The 21,400-nt window shown below is 36.7% G+C and overlaps 2 protein-coding genes across 6 annotated transcripts; both read right to left on the bottom strand.

Annotated features, from left to right (window-relative positions):
• Nucleotides 1–179: 179 nt before the first annotated feature.
• BmILP (insulin-like peptide) lies at nucleotides 180–8,545 on the bottom strand. Of its 3 annotated transcripts, none has more exons than XM_028313146.1 (3): nucleotides 8,500–8,545; nucleotides 3,625–3,836; nucleotides 180–491 (listed from the first exon to the last, which is right to left on the bottom strand). In XM_028313146.1, the coding sequence occupies exons 2-3, from the start codon at nucleotides 3,827–3,829 to the stop codon at nucleotides 277–279; spliced, it is 420 nt and encodes a 139-aa protein (XP_028168947.1). In that variant the 5' UTR covers nucleotides 3,830–3,836; nucleotides 8,500–8,545; the 3' UTR covers nucleotides 180–276. The 3 variants fall into 3 exon arrangements, with proteins under 3 accessions (XP_028168947.1, XP_028168946.1, XP_028168948.1); XM_028313145.1 differs by lacking the exon at nucleotides 8,500–8,545 and adding an exon at nucleotides 7,932–8,077; XM_028313147.1 differs by lacking the exon at nucleotides 8,500–8,545 and adding an exon at nucleotides 7,980–8,068.
• A 131-nt stretch (nucleotides 8,546–8,676) lies between these two features.
• On the bottom strand, nucleotides 8,677–13,508 carry LOC114358948 (uncharacterized). 3 transcript variants are annotated; one of them, XR_003656403.1, is made up of 4 exons: nucleotides 12,531–12,655; nucleotides 12,066–12,226; nucleotides 9,115–10,350; nucleotides 8,677–9,014 (listed from the first exon to the last, which is right to left on the bottom strand). XR_003656403.1 is itself a non-coding variant. In XM_028313135.1 (3 exons), exons 1-3 carry the CDS (start codon nucleotides 13,423–13,425, stop codon nucleotides 10,086–10,088), a joined length of 441 nt encoding a protein of 146 aa, XP_028168936.1. In that variant the 5' UTR covers nucleotides 13,426–13,508; the 3' UTR covers nucleotides 8,677–10,085. The 3 variants fall into 3 exon arrangements, 2 of the variants coding, with proteins under 2 accessions (XP_028168936.1, XP_028168935.1); XM_028313135.1 differs by lacking the exon at nucleotides 12,531–12,655 and adding an exon at nucleotides 13,411–13,508 and having other exon boundaries at nucleotides 8,677–10,350; XM_028313134.1 differs by having other exon boundaries at nucleotides 8,677–10,350.
• Nucleotides 13,509–21,400: the final 7,892 nt, after the last annotated feature.

Genomic DNA, 21,400 nt, shown 5'->3' with positions numbered 1-21,400 from the left:
TGATTAAAACGGGTTTATGCGTCCTTACACATGTCATAGCTTTCATACGGGGGTTCGAATCCCGCTTTGAGCATTCACTACGAGCTGTAGTTAAAGTTTTATTGGAGAGATCATTCAGGGTAGATCTCTATTGTCTCTATCTTAGTTCGACTAGATGTGTAAAAAAAAGGCTATTTTTAAAATAAATATTTCTTTATAATGCATAAAAAAGCTAAATAATTACAGACAAAAGTTACAAAAAGTCATGAACGGCATGAAAGATTGGAGACTTATCCACTAGCAGTAGCTGCGGAGTTGGTCCATATTGCAGGGATTGAGGCAGCACTCGTCCACGAGTCCCTTAGGTGGGGTGAGTCCCGGATCGTCGGCGTCGACGAAGCGCCTCTCGCGCACCTCGCTATGGGATAAGTGATGCAGCGCCTGCGCATCTGAGCGCCGCATAGACAACTTGGGCCACATTATATCTTTGGTTAGGAAGCGGAATAGACCTCCTGAAAATAATATATTTTTATGTCAGTCATGATTATTAATCATCAAGTCTCCACTACAGGAGGACCCTTTCTAATTTGTCCAGAGGCCAATGGAGGATTTGGCCTAAAGTAAAGGCCTGGCCAGACAGGTTAATAAGGACTCTACACCAAGCCCCGGGGGCTTGGTGTCGATGGCTATTTATTAAAAAATAATGTCGACGACTTGTACTTTTTCTGACTTGACATCATGTCAAAAATCGACGACTTATGTCGGCGGGTCGGGGCGGGATTGGTTAATAAATAGGTTTAAAATATTATTTGTTAGTTTTTAGAGTTTTTGTTTGTGTCGGGTGTTTTAAAATTTTTAATTTATCTATTAATCAAATGCCTATGTGTGGCTTACTAGTTACTGGAACCCCACCACCATAAAAGGGATCTTAAAAACCTTGCACCAGGAGTCGAAAGTTAGGATCGATGATTGATAGAAAATCTAAATTTATATTTAGAGCCAATTACACCAATTTAAAATCAGAGCAGTTAAAACTAAAATAACGTTAGGTCTTTTATCCTTATTCTTTTAAAGCCGTTAAACCTTTAACAAAAAAAGACAACTTCGTTTGCGTTTTTCCATGGAAAATGTAGAGTTAACTAATAATTATGTTGGTCTACAGTAGAGTTCACGAGTGAATGCTAAATAAAACTCGTACGAGTATTTATTGTACTACTTAAATCGTAATATTATAGTAATACGAGTAGTAATTATTTCATTTACTTATCTATCTATACCTACTTAAAATAAATCTGTAGAGAGGTCAATTCTGTACATTAAATATGTATATTTTCAAAATAACTATCAGAGGGTGATTAGTGATCGATACTGATGCCAAAAATGCAATCAGTAAAATTTTTGTCTGTCTGTCTGTCCGTCTGTATGTTCCTTATAGAAACAAAAACTTCTCGACGGATTTTAACGAAACTTGGTACAATTATTCTTCATACTCCTGGGTAGGTTTAGTATACTTAGGAAATTACCACCGGAACAGGAATTAGCGAGAAAATCCTTTTGTATGAAAAATCTAAACCGCTTAAGTTAGACGCTTGAAATTTGGTATGCAGGTACCTTAGTAAACTTAAAGCTTAGTTACAACAGGATATTGCAAAATTCCCACGGGAACGGGAGTTAGCGGGAAAAAATTTTAATATGAAAAAATCTAAACCGCGTAAGATAGATGAAGGGGGTAAAACGGGATCCACGCGTACGAAGTCGTGGGCGGCCGCTAGTATGAAACAAAAATTTCTAGTACAGGATAAGATCATAAGCATTTTACGTACATACAATGTTCGGCTTTTAGTAAAAAAAATACTTGTGTCTATTTGTATTTGACACGATTAAACTAGATCAAACATAGTTGGGTAATCGTTTATTTGGTATAGAATAGACCACAGTATAGTATAGACCAAACGTTTAAAGACCATCGTTGTGAAACAATAGGCCCTGGAAATTGTGTTTAAACATTGTTATTGTGGGTAGGTAATACACGTCAGATCACATAGTCTACCGGACATGTCCGGACAGTCTGTCCGCCTCTATCAGGCTATCGAGTTAAGGCGTCTAACTTTTAATGCTACCCACGGTTAGCAGAATCTCGAACCTCTCGATAAAATGAAATATCGCTATTTTACTGAACCAACAGCATCGCATTTAAGAGTAATTTTGTATTTCCAAGTTCTTTCTGTGTTTCGCAGAAAATTACTTTTTTTATACATTGCACTAAGGTCCGAAGTACCTCTCCTCTTCAAATTAATTGCTATAATAGTCTTATGAAAAGTAAGTGCTCCTGTCTTTTATAAGTATTGTTCAATTGTCTTACATTGATAATGATTTTACTTGTTACGTAACTTATGGTATGGCAAAGTAACGACAAAATATAATGAGTGGAGCGGTAAAAAAATGAATTTAATATACTATGGTTTATTCCTCACCATAATCGTTATACAAAGAAAATACATTCAAAAACTATAAGTTTACACTAAAGCATTGGCTATGGTGGGCTGACACCTGAACTAGGTAATTACACCTGTATCTCAAGTACCTAGTCAGCCTTCCACCTCATAAAAGTTAAACCTCTTCTGATGCCCGGATAACATTTATTTATACTTACAGGTAATGCATTTTGGTAATAATATAAGGTTTACTTCTGTTAGATCCACTTCAGCATAGATATTCTTGATAATTTTGTTTAAAAGTGGTTTTAGTTGAAAATGCTGTGTGCTTGTGAGAATTGGTGGTATAGTATCTTCGTTGCTCCAGCATTCAAAAAGGACCCGATTATGTTTATCCATATTTAATCTAGAAAATAGATCAAAAGGTCGTAATTTTTTTTTGTTAACGCTACTAAAATTCATCGACAAAATGTTGAATAGGAATGATGTAACCTCAAGTAGGTATTACTTTAAATAGTTAATGACTGTGAAGTAAGGCATATATAGACAGTCTCGTTTTATCGTTATGTGCGTTGTTTATAAATTAAATTAGAACGGTACCTGTCCGTGACACAAATGTAGGTCTAAAATAAACCAATACAGTTCAATACCAGTTATCTACTTGGTTTGTGTATTTACAAACATTATATTCACTTCATTATTTTAAAATGTATTGAATATATTATTTGGACAGTTAAATTATTATACCGTTGGAACGTGTAGTTCTGATAGTCCGGCAGACGAGGGGTTGGATGACAGACACACAGATAGGATCGGCTATCATCATAGAGCATGAGCTAATTTAACTAACGTAGGAAGTTTCCAGTGGTTTCGATGCGCAATAATAACTATTAAACTAAGTACATTCGCGGCAAATCACTTTAATAAAATTGATATGATAAGTGTGACAGATCTTAGCAACAAGTAAATGTATAAAATGGAAATAACAAATCGCTCAGCCACGCTTAGCACAATTTTCTCACAAAGTAATATATTTGTTGCTCGCATACGTAACTGTCATAAATGATAATACAAAAATAGTGCAAGGTGTGACGCGTTTCAGTAAAACACGGCAGTGGTAGGTACATATAATAACATAATTAATAAGTAAAAATGATCTAAAAAAAGCACATGCATTTTTAAAGAAGCGCGATTAATGTAATAAACATACTTCTCTTCTGGTACGTCTGGATCTCCAAGTCATCAAAGGCGGCTCTCTTCTGGATGCTGTGTTCTTCGGAAGCGCTGTCATTCTCCATACAGATCAATGTACGGGCGGCTGCCAGGTTGCGTCCACAGAGTGTCACCATATGCTCGCTGGGAAATGCTAGCGTGCCCGCTAGCATGGCTAGGGACAACCACGCTAAAAAAATCATCTGGAAGCTGAAAAAAAAAACAAATCATTACAATATAGCCCAGTAAATGAGTGAAATGTTTGGGGGAGGCCTTTGTCCAGCAGTGGACGTCATTTGGCTGTTAAGAAAGATCGAAATAAGAAAAATTTTTCTTATGTAGGGTTCCGTAGTGTCCATCCTTAACACAATATATTTCAGAAACAATTACCTATTTGTATTTAATCTAAAGTCACATTTAATATTTTCTTTTAAGGAATTTTTATTACGTAAGAAATTTTATAATACGTGACTTAAACGACTATTACTCTTAAACTAAGTTTTCCTTGAAAGTTCATAAAGAACATTATTATTATGAATTTTTGCTACTACTTGAATTTGTCGCAGAATATTAGGTTTTTCAGAATTTCATATGGAAATGTAAACAGCCTTTATGCTAGATTTTAAACCGCATATGAACGCTTTATGTCCTCAAACCCGTAAAAACATTTCTAAAATGTACATGAAAGGAAACGAGTATTGCGATTCGGGTTCCACCACTCCGTGGCCGTCCATTTGCTTTAATTGAATTGTATTTAGATACTATGTGCTGGGAATCAAAAGATCCACAAGTGTAACGGGAACCAGTGTCTTGAACCGTATTGCAGTGGCACAGGGATTATGCACCCATGAGTTATTATAGCGAAAAGAATATTAGATACGAGTACCTACTTAAAATGCTACCGGCAATCTGCATAATCAGACAACATACACAATGTCTAACATGTCCAATGACCAGTAAATATACGAATACATTTTTTTATTTTTATTTCATCATCATCATCAACAGCCCTTTACAGTCCACTGTTGGACTACGAGTATGAGCCTCCTCCACTATAGTGGAGGGTTTTGCCATAATCCCCACGCTTGGCAGGCGGGTTGGAGATCGCAGTTTAAAAGATTGAACACATCAAACAGAGAATGGGCAGCAGCGCTCTCTGAAAATCATCAATCTTTTATTTTTATTTATTTATTATTAATTATTGAGCAATTACATATTTCATCCAAATAGCGTCCTAAATCCTTTTTAGGTTTGTCTAGACACTATTGTTCTCTATACAAATAAAAACAAACGTTTTAGTATAAGCATTCACAACACTTTCAGATAGGGCTTCCAATCCCGCAATACCGAGATCTCGGTATTCCGGGATCCCGCATCATTTTTAGTCCCGCGTGCTGCGGGATTATGGGGGCGGGATCCCGCGGGATTTGCGGGACTGTAAAGAAACATGCGCACGACCATTTGCGACCGCGATCGGTCGGCTACTGAAATACTCTATGAGTCCGGAGGGTCAATGGGGAAATATCTCACATTTGGGTACTTCTCATTTACACTCAAATTTGATGGTCACACAATAATACTTCATAAACCGTATAAGTTAGAACAATAACTTTGAAATCAGATGATAAAATATCTATTTAGCTACATACAAAATAAATTTTATCGTAATACAAGCAAAATTAATACGATAAAATCACATGAAACGATAAATAACGGGGTCATTTTTCGCGTTCTCATCGTGTCACACCTTCGGTTGCAATGACACATTTGGTTACTGCATTCACAATTTTCATTCAATTTGTGTGTAGCATATACTAAAATCATCGTAATTAAATATACTTTCTACACAATAGTAAAAAAAAATCTTCTTATAATTATTTTGAATTGAGAAAGCGAAATACGTTGGTCACACGATTTTAGATACCTAAAATTTTGAGTAATAATACAAGATTGCCGGTAAACCGAACACCAGCAACCAATCACAGCATTCTATTCGGTTAACGTCAGTCACGCTTCGACCATTGGGGAGGTGAGATATGTCGATCTTCGCTCCGCAAAAAAAATACGTAACTTTTTGTGATTATCCATCTAGACATACCGTCGCTTGCTTGAACAATATTTCTACCNAAGCCCTACTTTCAGATATACAAAATATTATTTTAGCGAGTGCGCACTACGATGACGAAAGCCGAAAGACTCGACGTTCGATCGCGATCGCAGACCGGTTGGGTACGCATTGTCGTTGTGTGCGTAGATAGTACACAAAGCCCCGTCCAGTCGTCCGCCACACGCATCTGCGCTTGCGCCCGCCTTTATAGGATCAATAAGTAAGGATAATCAAATCATAGATAGGTACTCGTACCCTTCTTAGTAAGTTTTTTTTCAAAGTGTAATAAAATTGAGATTTAAAATTCGGCATAATCATATCATCGTACCGGAAAGCGCAGCGTAGGACGTCCATCCACAAGGTGGACCGACGACCTCATAAAGGTAGCTAGAAGGTGCTGGATGCAGGCCGCCACCAACCAGCCATTGTGGAAATCATTGGGGAGGTCTATGTTCAGCAGTGGACATCCTATGGCTGAAATGATGATGAGATAAATAAAATAATATACCTACAACAAAATGAAAATCACAAATGACTACATTCCGCTTTACCTAAATCCATCCGTTGCATATTGCCAGCAACATAATAAATTTTAGAACGACCTTTGATGTCTACTTATTTTTCATGCTCCTGTTGTATGCAAACATAGCTTGTAAAGAACCTACAGGACACAGTGAATCCTTTGTCTTTTGTAATCTGGCTAAACGTGAAAAGCAGATTATTCAATAACGAACGAAGGCCAAGCTACACACACGATGACACAACTGAAATATGGACAAAGAGACCAAATCTCTGTCTCGTATAAAATTTCGCGGAATTTTGATTAACTATTTTAGGATTGGATTACTTCTTAGGAAAATGCATTGCACGTACCGGAATAGGAAACTATTGTCATGTAAATATTATTGTAGATTAACACATCCCAACTATATTAATATTATAAATGCGAAAGTAACTCTGTCTGTCTGTCTGTCTGTCTGTCTGTCTGTCTGTCTGTCTGTCTGTTACGCTTTCCCGCTTAAACCTCGCAACCGATTTTGATGAAATTTGGCATAGAGATAGTTTGAGTCCCGGGAAAGAACATAGGATAGTTTTTATCCCGGTTTTTGAAACAGGGACGCGCGCGATAAAGTTTTTCTGTGACAGACGAAATTCCACGCGGGCGAAGCCGCGGGCGGAAAGCTAGTATGATATACGAGTGCCTACTCGTACATAGATAGTGTCTATCTTGGAGATCTAATTGGAAATATAAATAAATAAATATCCTTGGACATTTTACACTGCGCTTCTAGTTCCAAACTAAGCAAAGCTTGTACTATGGGTACTAGACAGCGTATATCATACTTAAATACTTTTTTTTTGTAAATACATACATAGGTAATATACATAGAAAACACCCAGTCCAATACAAACAAATATGTTCATGCACACAAATGTTTGTACTGTGCGGGAATTGAACCCGCAACAACCGGAATAGTAGTCCGTTTCGAACCACTACACCAAACGGCCGATAAATATCTAAGTAGAACAAATGCTTACAAATGAACAATGTACCCCTAATCTCCTAAAGGTAGGTTTGCCAGGTCAAAAAAAAAACAAAAGCCGGACTCAGTCCTTAATTTCAATTAATTTGGCCGGGCATTTTACCCTAAAAACAGTAGTTAATAATGTTCACATCAGCAAATGTTTCATTGGTCATTCAAAATGTGAACTGCAAAATACTAAACTACCAGGAGCCTTTGAGATAATTTAATTAATTATTCCGCCGCAGTCCATAAAGCTTACGGATGCACGCTAGGGACCGAAATATTTATCTTCCAATCGGGCGATAAGAAGGGCTTTTTAAGTGTAGTGTAACCCACTAGAAGTTTTGTATTTATTTATCTACAGCTACAAATAGCCGGCTTCGCAGGGGTAGATATAGGTATTTAACAAAAATAAATAGAGAAGCATTAATTACAGCAAAATCAATTGTTCAGTAAAAAATGAGCTACTCTAAAATCAATCATAACTAATTCACAGTTTCAATTGCGAGTTAATGCTCGTACTTGCAATGAACACATTGAAAACTCTATTATATGTACATATCTATAGCTCTATATTTGGCGCGTAGTGGCACTAAGTAGTAAGTGTAGTGGAAATGTGCTGTTTCAAAAAAGATGGTAGACCAACGATTTTAACTTAAGTAGAGTACTTACCACTTTTGTTGATGACTTGGTAGGTGTTCAGAGGTGTAGGTATCCTACCTTTAAGTTCCAATTATTTTTGTCACAATTATCTGAGAACACTTTTCACACGAGGGTTTCCGTTGACTTCGCAGTACTAATTAATCGAAAAATTTTTATACCTGAGGCTAAGGTCTTGAATGTGCGCCTAATTTCTGCGACGTTGATTTGCTCTCATCTCTGATGACCTTGAGACCTTGTTTACGACGTTTGCATGTGAGCACACATACTTAGGGGATGCGTTGTATAGAGTGCATTAGGGACGCTACACATTAAGCAGCTAAGCACGTTCGGGTCGTCAGTACCTAATCGTTGAACGTCTAAGTCGACCAGAAGCTGTTGTTATAAGTGTTTTAACACGTTTAGATTTACAAATTGTATTTAACTTAGCTACACTACACCTTAAAATAAATCTAAATCAAGAGGCGATTTTTGACAGATTTTGCCGACCCGAGTAAGCGTGTAGCGGCCCTTAGGAGTGCGTAGTATGAAAATAATACAAAATACAACAAAACGAGCTCTATACTAAAGGTTCACTTACTTTTTTGTCTTAGATGTCCTTTAAGCGTTGAAACCTACTGACAAAGAAAAAAGATCATTATAAATCTGTATTTTTCCAACGATTCACGCACATTTGAATAAAATTACTTATTATAGAGAGGAATGAAATACAACATATTTAATACAATTTTATTGTCAAATATAAAATAACCTTGCTCAGTAGGTAGGTACACATTCATGCTTAATAAATAACTTATTCATACATCCTATCAAAATCACTTATTTATAACATCATAAATATAATTCGCCACAACATAAATAAAATAAAATGCATAAATCGCTTTCTGCTCAGAGAAAATAATATTTCGACTTAAGCAAAACATAATTACAATTGAGCTTTTATTTACTTTTATTATGATATAAATTATCGAAATAATTTTATTTATTGCCCTCGTTTCCAAATGTGTCTCACTATTGCCTATTGATAAGTATAAAAATAAATCAACTTACATCTAAAGTTGTATATCTGTACATTTCAGGTTGTATGAAGGTTCTCTGGAAAGATTGGTCCAATGATAAAAGTGATTTCACCGTAACAGTTAAAAATATCTCACTATTCTCGAGGCTAGAAGCTACATTATCCCGGGATACTGACAGCTCACGAGGGATGCGCGACAGTCGATCCGAGGGACCGAATTTATTTACTAACATATTTTGCAACGCATTGCGCGGTGCATTTCTTATCAATGCGATGTAAGTTTAATGCGTCGTCTATTAATAGGCTTGCAATGCACCAGTTTGAAGCTCGTTACTGTTAGCAATTAATACTTCATTAATTAGCTCGCTGTGATAACAAAATTTTAAAAAACGAATCCAAATAGATGCACCCCAAAAATGAAACGCATCGGAGCAAAGGGGCGAAATTCAACATTTTTAGAAAATATTTCACGATGCGACTTTTGCGAAACCTTTTTTTTTGGCAGAGGGCTTTGTTTGGTTTATCTGCGGGTTTCGTTTGATGTAGTATTTCTGGCACACCTAGATTTTTAACTGTAACTGTATAGAGTGACAAATTTTCCTAGCGTCTAGGCGTCTGTAGATACATAATCGCACCTACAAATCATACCTACTTGATATAAGTACTGACTCGATTATAAAAAGTCTCATGGTCTGAGAGTGGATATAATAAAACCTAACACGGAGTAAGTAATGAAAATGCAGTAGTTAGATAAAAATCGCAGTTGATTTGCCTATATCCTATTTTCAGTTGCATTGTTAAATAGTTGCTAATAAAAGACAAGAGACAGAGTTCACAAGTAGTGGAAACTCGGTTAGACAGCTTTACAAAGTATCTAAGACGTGGTGAACACTGCCCAACCAATTAGTTGGTTTAGGAAATAGACACGCCGTGGACGCTGCGACTAAGTAATTAGTCCTAAGTTAGAGACGAGCGGTGTCAATGTTATGGTTTTCAGTAAACAAAACGATAAATATCCGTGCCTTCCTTTTCAGTAAAATATTTAACAATATGTGAGATATTAAATTAACGGTTTTCAATTACACTGATACACAAATTAATACAATTAATTAAAGAAATACGTCATGATTCGAAATTCATATTACTAATTAGTGTGGGTGTGTTTGCACGACGAATGAGCCTACGCCATGTTTTACCCAGCCTGGGGGAGGTTTGGGGATCGGGACCCATTCGTTGAGCATCGCTGGACCCCACATCCTCTTCCATACTGCTACGTAGATCTTTTTCTCTTGCCACGTTTTCACCCACCGAGGTCGCCACACAAACTTTTTCTTCCAGAACCCATGGTACGTGGGCTGGTGGTGGTGGTAATAAGCCTCAGGGATGTGGTGGTGGAAATGCGAAGAACGTTCTCTGAAATTGATGTAGATTTATTTAAAGTTACAATTAGAGATTGCTGTTACAATTTGAATGATTTGGATGTTAAGTTATTTATTTTTTAAGTACCTACATACAAATATCATAAAATTGTACAACGATTACGATTATTATGTAATGATGAAATCTGACGATACTAGATAGACTTGGGTCCATCTATAAATAGACCATATTTAACAAAATATTATTACAGACAGGCAGGTAACGTCAAGTAAGATAGCTTAAACTGACTGTCACCTGGATTAAGTACGAAATGATGGGCCTACAATCTACGTAAGCTACTTAACGTGTTTCGTGTTTATCGAACCCAATAAATTCAACTGAGGTATGTACCTATCATCCAATGTTAATTTAATATCGAAATCCCCGCAAATACTCATCAAACTATTGTTTTAAAACCTTTGACAAAATTCAATATAATATTTCGGCATAAGTAATATCCTACGCTTGACCAGTTTAATCTGGATTTGTTTGTATAGAAATGTTTCTGAATCACATAGGATTAATTTGATCAATTGAAAATTATTAACATTTAAGCCCGTCATTTATCCAATTTATCAAGTACTAGCTTTTTCCCGCGGCTTCGCCCGCGTAAAATTTTGTCAGTGACAGAAAAAATTATCTCGCGCGTCCCCGTTCAAAACTGAGATAAAACTATCTTATGCGCTTTTCCTGGTCTCAACTCTCAAACTATAGGTCTATACCAAATTTCATCAAAATCGGTTCAGTGGTTAAGGCGTGAAAGCGTAACAGACAGACAGAGTTACTTGCGAATTAAAATATTAGTAGGGAAGTAGGGATTTTGTATATTACAACCAAAAACAGTGCACGATTCGATAAGCTTCTCTCTGTATGAAATTTTCGAGGCTTCTGGCGACTGGGACCGCAATAAACTGGGACCGCGGTCCCAGTCGCCGGATCCGTAAAAAATAAATATTTTTCTTCCGGCAACTGGAACTACTCATAGATAAGATAGAAAAATATATATTCAGGCCAAAATCGGTACAGTCATACGAAAAAAAATTCTAAATTATTTGTATGAATATCATTGACTCGTTCTAGACATGATTTTATACTATGCGCTTAGCAATAAGTATCTACTTGCTTAGCAATAAGTAAGCATAAATACAAATACTAATATTTGACTGAATACTGTAAAGCATTTTCTACCAGTACCTAAATTATTATTTACTGAATTTCATGTATTTAGTACAACATATTTTTGACATTTATTCTTAGTTCAGCTGTTAAAGTTGTTGTACTCTATTGGCTTAGCGCGTATCCGCGTTTGATTTCCAGGTTGGACACACAATACGTTGTGCGTTAGTTCCCAGTTTGTCCCAAATGATATTAGGTGACGTTAGGCTGTCGGTTCAGCTTAACAATATCAAACAACGTATTTCTGGGAAGGGATTAATTCATAGGTCTACGGAATAGGATTATTTTGACACATGCAGGCAGCATTACTAAATTCAATAGAGGCGTAAATCGCGTTGCTACCTTCCTATATAACTTTGTAAGCGTCATAATATCTAGAATTTGTGCGTTGCAATACATTTTTAGGTTTGGGTATCAAATAAGTTGAAATTGAAACTGAATACCAAAGATTTTACTAAATATTCCAGTGAGTGCCTTTATACCTACATGAGTGCGTTTTATATTAAAATTATTAAATTAAATTATTAACTTACATGACTGGATCTAATTCAGAAATGTTCTGTTCTATCAACTTGGGGCCATTTTCTGTACTAGTCTGCTGTGTTATATTATTGTTTTCTGTAGTGGTAGTTGTAGTATTTTCAGCACCCTGCTCTTGCGCAGCGCATGAAAATAACAGCAATGCGATAGAAAACTGAAAAATATTAAGTGTTTAATAAATTACTTAGAGATGTGATTATCAATGACGTGTCAAAAAAGTTTTCAAATAAACTTAAAAAAAGATCAAAATACGCAGAGAAACAATGACAGCTCGAACGGCAACATTTTCCAAAGGATATTAAAATTTTCCATGCTTTAATGTAGGCAGGAAACTTTTAATAACTCTGACGGTATGTTTAAGGTGTGGTAGGTAGGTACTCTGACCGCTCCATAAATTGTATTTATTTTTTTGGCAAACCATTAAATCTAAAAATACTCAAAATTTTATGTTTACTAACTGTGACTTGTCGGATCATTGTGTTTTGATCCCGATAATTCTGGGATTTGTCTTTGAACTTCTTTAAACCTAAATATTGTTCAGTTTGTTAGTATATGGTCGTAACTCAACTTACTACTGATGATGAATTTGGTATTTAATGCCTTTTATAGGGACATCACATTTATTACACCTTAGCCAGGGCTTCTCAACTCCTTTTGACACTCTATTATTTATTTGTTTTTTATTACACATTGTGCTAAGTCTAACAGACTACGAAGTTATAGCAAGTTACTTTTACTACGATTACGACCTCTGAAGACTTTAGAGTATCTACCATGGTGAGATACCATGGTCAGTGATCAAGAGAAATCACTACATATTTTGCTGCCATTACAACTGTAGAATTAGATAACAAGCATTTTTAGGTGTTTATATTTTAAAAAGAGTTGTTAATTAGGTACTTGCTACGTCCGTCTCTAATTCCACCAAGAATAGTTAGCTTTTCGAGTGAAATTCCTTTGTCCCTTTGATACATTAGTAGTTTATTGTTGATTCTATGATTCAGGTTCACATCACAAACGACAATACGCAATATTCTGGCTCGTTACCTCGTTAGTCGACAGTCCGGATTAATTAAACAGAGAGGTTCAATTTCTCACTCTGCGTCCGAGCTGCGAAACATTTGTGACAAAGCGGCCCCAAGCTTGACCACATGGGGCGACAAATGAAACAGTTTGTTGAGATTCAACACATATGCTCAGAGGCGATGGCTTCCATGTTAATGTCCGTGTTCCTGTGCCAGCGTTGAGGTTTTGGACACGTAACGTTACGCGTACACTCCTAAAGCTGTTGTCATTGTAACTCGCGATGCAATTTATGTAACAAAGAAAGTGACTTACCTGCTGTCGAATCATCACGTAATTTTACGTGGTCATATCTGGTTCAGGCTTAAATCTTTATTGTCGCCGGTTATGGGGCTTTGAATAAATGAGCCTCCTTTCACCTCGTAACATGTGTTCCATTTTTAACCTTTAACTGGTGACATGGTTTTTGTGTAACGTAACTGGTGACGTGCGGTCTGAGAGGCCGCTACCGTATCAAGACTGTAGCATAGAAACTAGGTAAGGTAGCATACCACAATCTTTAAAAACAGATTATTAGCATATAGAAGAATTAAATTTAAATAAAATAATAAACTCTAAATATAATTTTTAATGTAGAACTTGCTGTTAAATTATATGTAGTAATAAAAATCAAAAAACTAGAGATGACATCGATAATCGCAAATAAGAAATTTAAATCAACAAATTATAACAAAATTTGTATTTTTTATTATAGTTAAAATGATAATCAATTTAAAAAAACCTATCACACATAGATAACCTATAATTTTAGAAAACTGGCAGTGGTGAAACTTTTGTATTTTTTATTGGCTGTCAGGACATTTATTGTTTGGCATAAGAGTGGACCGTCATTTTCACTTTCTGACTGATTCTCGTCAATTGGTCCTTCATCTTCAAAAACACTTTCTTCGGCTTCCGAATCATGGTCACTTTGCTCCAGAACGATGTTTTCAGGAACATATTCGGCTTCCGACCCAATTGAGTCTTCCTTTTCTGGATATTTTTCAACTGGCGAATTTTCAAGTCGTTTCATAAAGTATGGCACTATATTCCCAACTAATGATCCTACGCTTCTTTTTTGGAGTTATTTAAGTATCAATTTCAAGTAAAAACTGTAAAAATACGAAAAAAGTGTATGAAAAAAATGACACGTAACTGGTGACATGCGGTCTGAGAGACCGCTGCTGAACTTTACATCGATGTAACTTGCCGATTTGGAGCTGAATGATGCAAATATCCTTATCTACGGTGTAGACACAACTAAACTTGAAGCTACTGAAGCGGTGAAACATTAGAAGTACGGGGAAGGGGGTGAAACGATGTTTCACTGACGCCGCCCGGCCTGTGAGACCGCTTGTCACCAGTTAAAGGTTAATTTTCAGGTCAGTTACGAAATAGAAAATAAGAACTTCCTGTGAGTTTAATTGGCCACTTCCACTTTTTTAAGTTCTTGTTGAATTCCTCGAGCGGTTTTTAACAGACAAAAGAAAATCAATCGTGATAGCGCTCATAGGGTTTTCGTACCGCTAACAATGGTAATAATTCGAGTACAATGGCAAGAAGATCATAATAACGTGATATTGTTAAAAGCTACAGTTTAGTTCACGTAGCTGGAATTGTACCACAATGGGTTCCAATAAGAATAAAAAGTTGAAGTAGGTATGCATCTTCTCGCTAGCCCGGCGAGCGATGCTCATTTGTCGTGAATAGAGACTGAAGGGTGGTTTTGTCAATATAGCATTAACTACTAACATTCACAGAATTCAATTTTGATACCTATGTGATTATAACTGTCTGCAAACATAATTTAATTTGTTTTAGGAATTGCGCCACTACATTTCAACGGGGATTAATTTAAACAGTTAAGTACACCGAATGGACACAAAATATGTAATCAGCTTAGTAATTACAGCCGTATGAATTTGTCAACGTTTGTGAGCCTTTCTAATTAAAATATCACATTTAAATTAAAACAGAGACACTAGTAATTTACCAATTTCGGGACTTACTAGTAATTTAGCGATTTTGGGACTTGCAATTTGCAGTACTCATGTGTTCTGTACATTCGCAATAAATTATATTCAGGTGTGTAAGTAAGTTTCGATTCGAATTTGATTGAACTCTGTGTGAAGTTTAATTTGATTTTAACAACATTCTGTATGAAGAGCGATAATATCTTTTTTGCCAACAAATAATTAAAAGCTATCATTATTTTGCCTAAAGCTATGCGATATTATAAACTTATATACGTATAAGATAACTTCACACATTTTCAGGACTGAAACACTCGCTTTTTAAAGCCTTTGTAACAGAATCCAAATTTGAACAACACAGAAAACTTTGAGTGATTTTAATATACCCCGAATAAAGTAGGTAGGTACCTAAGATTGTATCAACACAATATAAAATTAAGTGTTGATTTGAATTCTCTGAAGACGTGTAGGTACTTAAGTATAGTGCGTAAAGACGTAAAAGTAAAAACATTTATTCGTAAGTCGCCCCAAGCACTGTAGCAGACGAGGAGAAGAAAATCCGAAAGACTTGGAGCGAGATCAAACGCGAAGCTCAAGTCCGAACGCGATGGAGGAGCATCCGTAAGTAAGTATGTAAAAACGGATTGCCGCTGAACCCTAATTTTAGTGTTTTTGTTGTACATTATCTACGCAGATAAACTTGAAGTCCATTGATTGTATGTACTGTTTTGAGTAGTACGAAATGTGATGTGCCTAAGTTAAACATCATTATCATACTAATACACAAAGAGCCGAGTAGCCTAATCAATAAACGGAAATGGCTCACAAAATCTAAAATTTTAGAACAAATTCGCTTATTTCTTTTATTTACACTGCGTTGGAGAAGGGTCTCATATTTATTCAAGTTGTGTTAAAATAACAATAAATCTTTAATAATAAATAAATCAAATAAATATAAATTAAAACTGGTAGTGGTACCACCAAAGTCCAAATATTTAATAAAATATGCCTAAATGGTTTGTTCCAAAAGAAACTTAATAGTAACACAGTAAGTACGCTCCTTGCAAGAAAAAAGAAAGTAAGTTAGTAGGTGAGCATCAATGCATAACCAATTTAGGTAACTGTACCTATCTACTTCTGTCTCTATATTTTAAGATAACAAGAAAAACAATCCGCCGGTACATTCAAGAGACCTTACTGACACAGTTACAAACAAACAACATCTATTTTTAAATCGGTATAGATTGGAAATGGTCTTATCTCAAAGACGACTTATTAGTAACGTCCGTTCTGGGATATATGACCTAAATATGCCAATCTAGACTGTGCATCAATTATTGTGTAATCGCTGAATGCTAGGTTTTAATCATGACAATAATTAGATCGCTGCCCACGGTTGTTTTGATTGTTAGCCGGTAATACGCGTCCATCGATAATTAGGAGTGTAGGTAGTAATTATAATGGCATAGTGAAATCTGAAGCTTAGGCAGTTCACAACCTACAAACTAAGTACCTTTATCTTTATAGTATAAGAATCGTTCTTCTATGTACCTACACACGGGCACAGTGTTTCACTATAGTAGGGAATTTAGTGCAATGATTTGTATGGAGACCCCTCCACTTTGGTATAGAAGGCTCATTTTTGCAACAGTGTTTCTTTGGGTGCTCCTGAGTGGATTTCCGTCGGTAGACATCGGGAGCCCCCCCTGTGGTAGCAGGGGGAGGGGGGGCAAGTTTCCTTCCGCCGCGCTTCACTTTAAGGCCCTTATCTTCAAAACTATGNCCAGTTACGCGCGACTTCATATCTATTCTCTTTCTATGATCTGAGGGGGGGCCTGCCCACATTACGTCTTCCGGCCCGTGGTCGCCGCTCGAGAACTTTTCTGCCCCATCCGCCATCAGATCTGCTCCGCCCAGTGCAACTTAATTTTAGCGATTCTGCGGGCTATGTCGGTCACTTTGGTTCTCCTGCGGATCTCCTCATTTCTAATTTAGAACATTTACTTTTATGACTGTATAGGAGTTTCGTGGGCAGGGCACATAGTACGCAGAACTGACGCCTATGGGGCAGCAAGGTTCTGGAATGGAGGCCGCGTACCGGAAAACGCAGCGTGTGAGGTCCACCCACAAGGTGGACCGACGACCTGATAAAGGTAGCAGGAAGGCGCTGGTTGCAGGTCGCTACCAACCGTGCGATGTGGAAGTCATTGGGGGAGGCCTATGTTCAGCAGTGGACGATAGTCCGCGTCCTATGGCTGAAATGATGATGATAAATAATGAATAGGAGTTTCAGTGGTGGGAAGAAGATGCTACAGACCAGCTTGATGTACAATCGTTTCATCTTAATTTAACAGGTAGAACCTCTACAATTGCCTTTGCTTGCTCCAATACGAAACAAAGACATTATACAGTAGTTCGTTAAACTCTCACTGCATTGAGCTTGACCCGATTTTTTTACAATCACTTTTTTGCTAGTGCTCTTTCACGGTCAGTAGTTATACAGGGTGTTGATTTCTATACTCGCCATATTTATTTAGGTGATATATTATGACTTACATAAACGCATTATCCACCAAAAAAAAAATTACAAACGAAAGTGGAATTTTTAGCGAATATTTTCCGTGCAACATCAACTGTACTATGGCTCGCAATAATGCAATATACGTTTACTGTGGCACGGGCACCCATCGAGCTACGCGGATCGCTCGCTTATCATGTTGGATAGTCTACTGAAGGATACGTAAAGTTGGTAGTGTAAATAGGTATTTTTCTTTGACTAACTAAAGTTAAAGTTCGTTTTAAATTAGTTTGCTGTTTCCTATGTGTGTGTGAGTGTATTGGAGCGCTTTCCGCCACTACCTACCGCGACGGCGGGAGTATTTTCTACACAAAATTACCAGATTATTCACTTCCTACATTAAAAAGGAATGTCCTTTAAGTTTAGAGTTAGGTACTTACCGATGCGACTTCAGATGCGTTTCCACGTGCCCTCCCGTAACAGTAAACCATGTTTACGTATCTACTCACGAGCACTGTACGTATGGTTAGGCATATTCCTAACACTCACTCACTATTACCACACTCACTATCACACGTTCACACACTAACTACTCAAAACCGCACGAGAAAACAATCAAAAATCGCAAATTTGCACATTCGATGACCGAAGATCTTTGTTAACTAAAGATCCGTCCTATCATAATTAATGCTCTTATAGCAAGCTTCCAAAATACTCAAATGCAAATGATTTGTAGTAGCTCAATCGTTATTATTAAAACGATAAGAATATCAATACATTTTGATAGTTATTTCGTGTAAGTAATGAAATTAAGTTCATTTAAAATAATCACGAACATGATGATGAATTATTTTATGTAAGTTATGAAGAATGGAAGTTTAACCTGAACCTAACTAACAGCCTAACAGTCGTTCAGGGAATTGAAATTAAACGCCGATAGAAATTAAATTACGTTATTATTTTAAATCAAATTTTTACAGAGATAGAACACGGTAGTAAGAAGTTTATGTACTAGAAAACATTTATCAAGCAGAGAGGAAGAGAAAAGTTGATGTTACAAGGCAAGAAATAAAGAAATAGCGATTGAGTACTACGAAATTCTAAATACGAGCTAGATTTCGCGGAGCGTGCGCGCAGCCTCTCAGCGTGGGAAGCAAAATCGGACTGATGAATGGAGAAAATCGATGATCCACGATTGAGCGCCGATGACGCCCGAAACACGAAGATGAGCGAAGTATGTATTGTCAGTGCGGCGAGCCCGATATCCGTGCGGCGGTATTATTGTATTTAAATGAAAGAAGTGCTAAATGATAGAAATTTTGTTTAGATACTGAAATCAATCGAGTTTAAAAACAAAATCTTGTCTTATCTCCTATCGAAAGTGAAGGAACAAGAGTTTGCCAGTGTGTTATTTCTAGGTGTTCAGTTTGCGGTAAGTTAAGTTTTATTTTAATAATTACTATCGTAAATTTAAAATAATCACGAACATGATGATGAATTATTTTATGTAAGTTATGAAGAATGGAAGTTTAACCTGAAACTAACTAACAGCCTAACAGTCGTTCAGGGAATTTAAATTAAACGCCGATAGAAATTAAATTACGTTATTATTTTAAATCAAATTTTTACAGAGATAGATCACGGTAGTAAGAAGTTTATGTACTAGAAAACATTTATCAAGCAGAGAGGAAGAGAAAAGTTGAAGTTACAAGGCAAGAAATAAAGAAATAGCGATTGAGTACTAGGAATTCTAAATACGAGCTAGATTTCGCGGAGCGTGCGCGCAGCCTCTCGGCGTGGAAAGCAAAATCGGACTGATGAATGGAGAAAATCGATGATCCACGATTGAGCGCCGATGACGCCCGAAACACGAAGATGAGCGAGCGAAGTATGTATTGCAGTGGTTCCCAAACTTATTTAGTCTACTGCCCACTTTGAGAATAAATTATTTTTTAGCGTCCCCCATTTTTGTAGTCAAGAATCGAGTCAGTCGATGTCTAAGAGTCATCCTCGTAGATGACGCCTCCCAAGCCTCTACACAACGTCCTGATTTTTTTTCTGGGTCTCTTACCGCCCCCCTTTAAGCCTGCAGCGCCCACAAGGGGGCGTTATCGCCCACTTTGGGAAAGACTGATGTATTGATCATCAGTCAGTGCACATCAGTGCGAGCCCGATGTCCGTGCGGCGGTATTAGTATTTAAATGAAAGAAGTGCTAAAAGATAGAAATTTTGTTTAGATACTGAAATCAATCGAGTTTAAAAACAAAATCTTGTCTTATCTCCTATCGAAAGTGAAGGAACAAGAGTTTGCCAGTGTGTTATTTCTAGGTGTTCAGTTTGCGGTATTAAGTAAGTTAAGTTTTATTTTAATAATTACTATCGTAAAGACGTAAAAGTTATTAAGGTAGAGAGCTAGAGATGTAAGGAATAACGAACCTGTATGAAAGAGCATTATTGTCATCTGTTTACAGTACTTTTGAATGATAAGTAGTTACAAGCTTGTCACACACATAAAAGCATGGTTTAATTTAAAAAAAAATAATGTAGGTTCTGTAAAAAAAATATTTTGCGGAAGGAAGCAAATTCGTGTAAAAGGTTTTTTATTAATTAAAGAGTACTTAATTAATTAGTTTTTAGAACAAAAAATAAACTCGTAACGTGATAAGGTGTAAGTAACTAATTTAGTCATTACATTTTTAGGGTAGATTTGGATTAAGCTCCGTCCAGTAGTCGTCGTTGAACTCACAGCTGATTGTGGCTGATAGTTGACTGACTCATGGGCGAGCGCGGGTAGTGGGGCGCGGGACGGGGGGCGCAGCGCTTGCCCGGGTCACCGGGTGAGCGCCGCGCGCCGTTTTCGTTGGGGGACTATTCTGCACTGTAGTGGTCGATTATGGAAATCGTAGATATTTAAAAAATAATTTAAAAAAATTTTGAAGTCAGTTTTTTTGCTGATTCGTGATCAGAATAAGCTACTTAATCAACTCCCTAAATATGGCGGGTATTGAAATCAACACCCTGTATAACAATTTCGTTAATCTTTATTGTGCTTTATTATTTAGGGGAAATGAGGCATGTCTTCTGTAATTGGGGTCCAGTGAGAAGATTTATAAACTAGTTTCTGCCCGTGGCTTCGGTTGTGTGGGTTTCAGTCTGCTGTAAAGTTCGTAAAGACTGACGCGCTCAAAAAAATAGTCATAAAATCATAAAAGGAGTTTTCAGATACTTATCCTGATTATGTCGCCTAGCTTTATCTATAGGTATTTGCAATTGGCTGGGTATAAAAAGTAAAAACATTACTGTTTACATGTGGAAAAATACTAAAAAGACTATAAAAAGTAGAAATAAATAGAAATATCTTTTATTGATATAAATATTTTAAAATGCCTTGGCTCCTAAACCAGTAAAAAGTTTAAATCAAGAGGGATGCTCTGACTCTTGCACTCGTGTGCAAAATTGAATCTTCTATCTCTTTTACGATTATATTACCTGAGTGAAATACTTAACGCCCGTATTCACAAACATTAATATGAGGTCTCACAGTGCGCGTGGACGCACAGGGTGACTCTAACCAATCACAGAGCTCTATTCAACGCTGTGCGTTCGATTTGCTGCTTCATTTAAGCAAGCATCGTTTGTAAATACGGGCGTAAGTTAAATTGTGTTAATAATAGGTACGGAACAACAAACATAAAAGCCATTCTTCTTTAACAGTTAGCATTATTTGCTTACATAATACCAAATCATCACGTTAAGGTCAAAACTGTTCCATTGA

Source organism: Ostrinia furnacalis, unplaced genomic scaffold, assembly GCF_004193835.3.
Source record: "Ostrinia furnacalis isolate ACB-3 unplaced genomic scaffold, ASM419383v2 OfSCF4153, whole genome shotgun sequence".
In the NCBI taxonomy this organism is placed as follows: domain Eukaryota; kingdom Metazoa; phylum Arthropoda; class Insecta; order Lepidoptera; family Crambidae; genus Ostrinia; species Ostrinia furnacalis.
This window is presented reverse-complemented; position numbering and strand designations above follow the sequence as displayed.

Coding starts and splice junctions, on each gene's coding strand:
- BmILP (XM_028313146.1), bottom strand. CDS start 3,829: ATGATTTTTTTAGCGTGGTTGTCCCTAGCCATGCTAGCGGGCACGCTA. Junction 492..3,624: donor CCAGACGTACCAGAAGAGAA/GTATGTTTATTA, acceptor TATTATTTTCAG/GAGGTCTATTCCGCTTCCTA.
- LOC114358948 (XM_028313134.1), bottom strand. Junction 10,351..12,065: donor TCTGAATTAGATCCAGTCAT/GTAAGTTAATAA, acceptor CATCAATTTCAG/AGAACGTTCTTCGCATTTCC.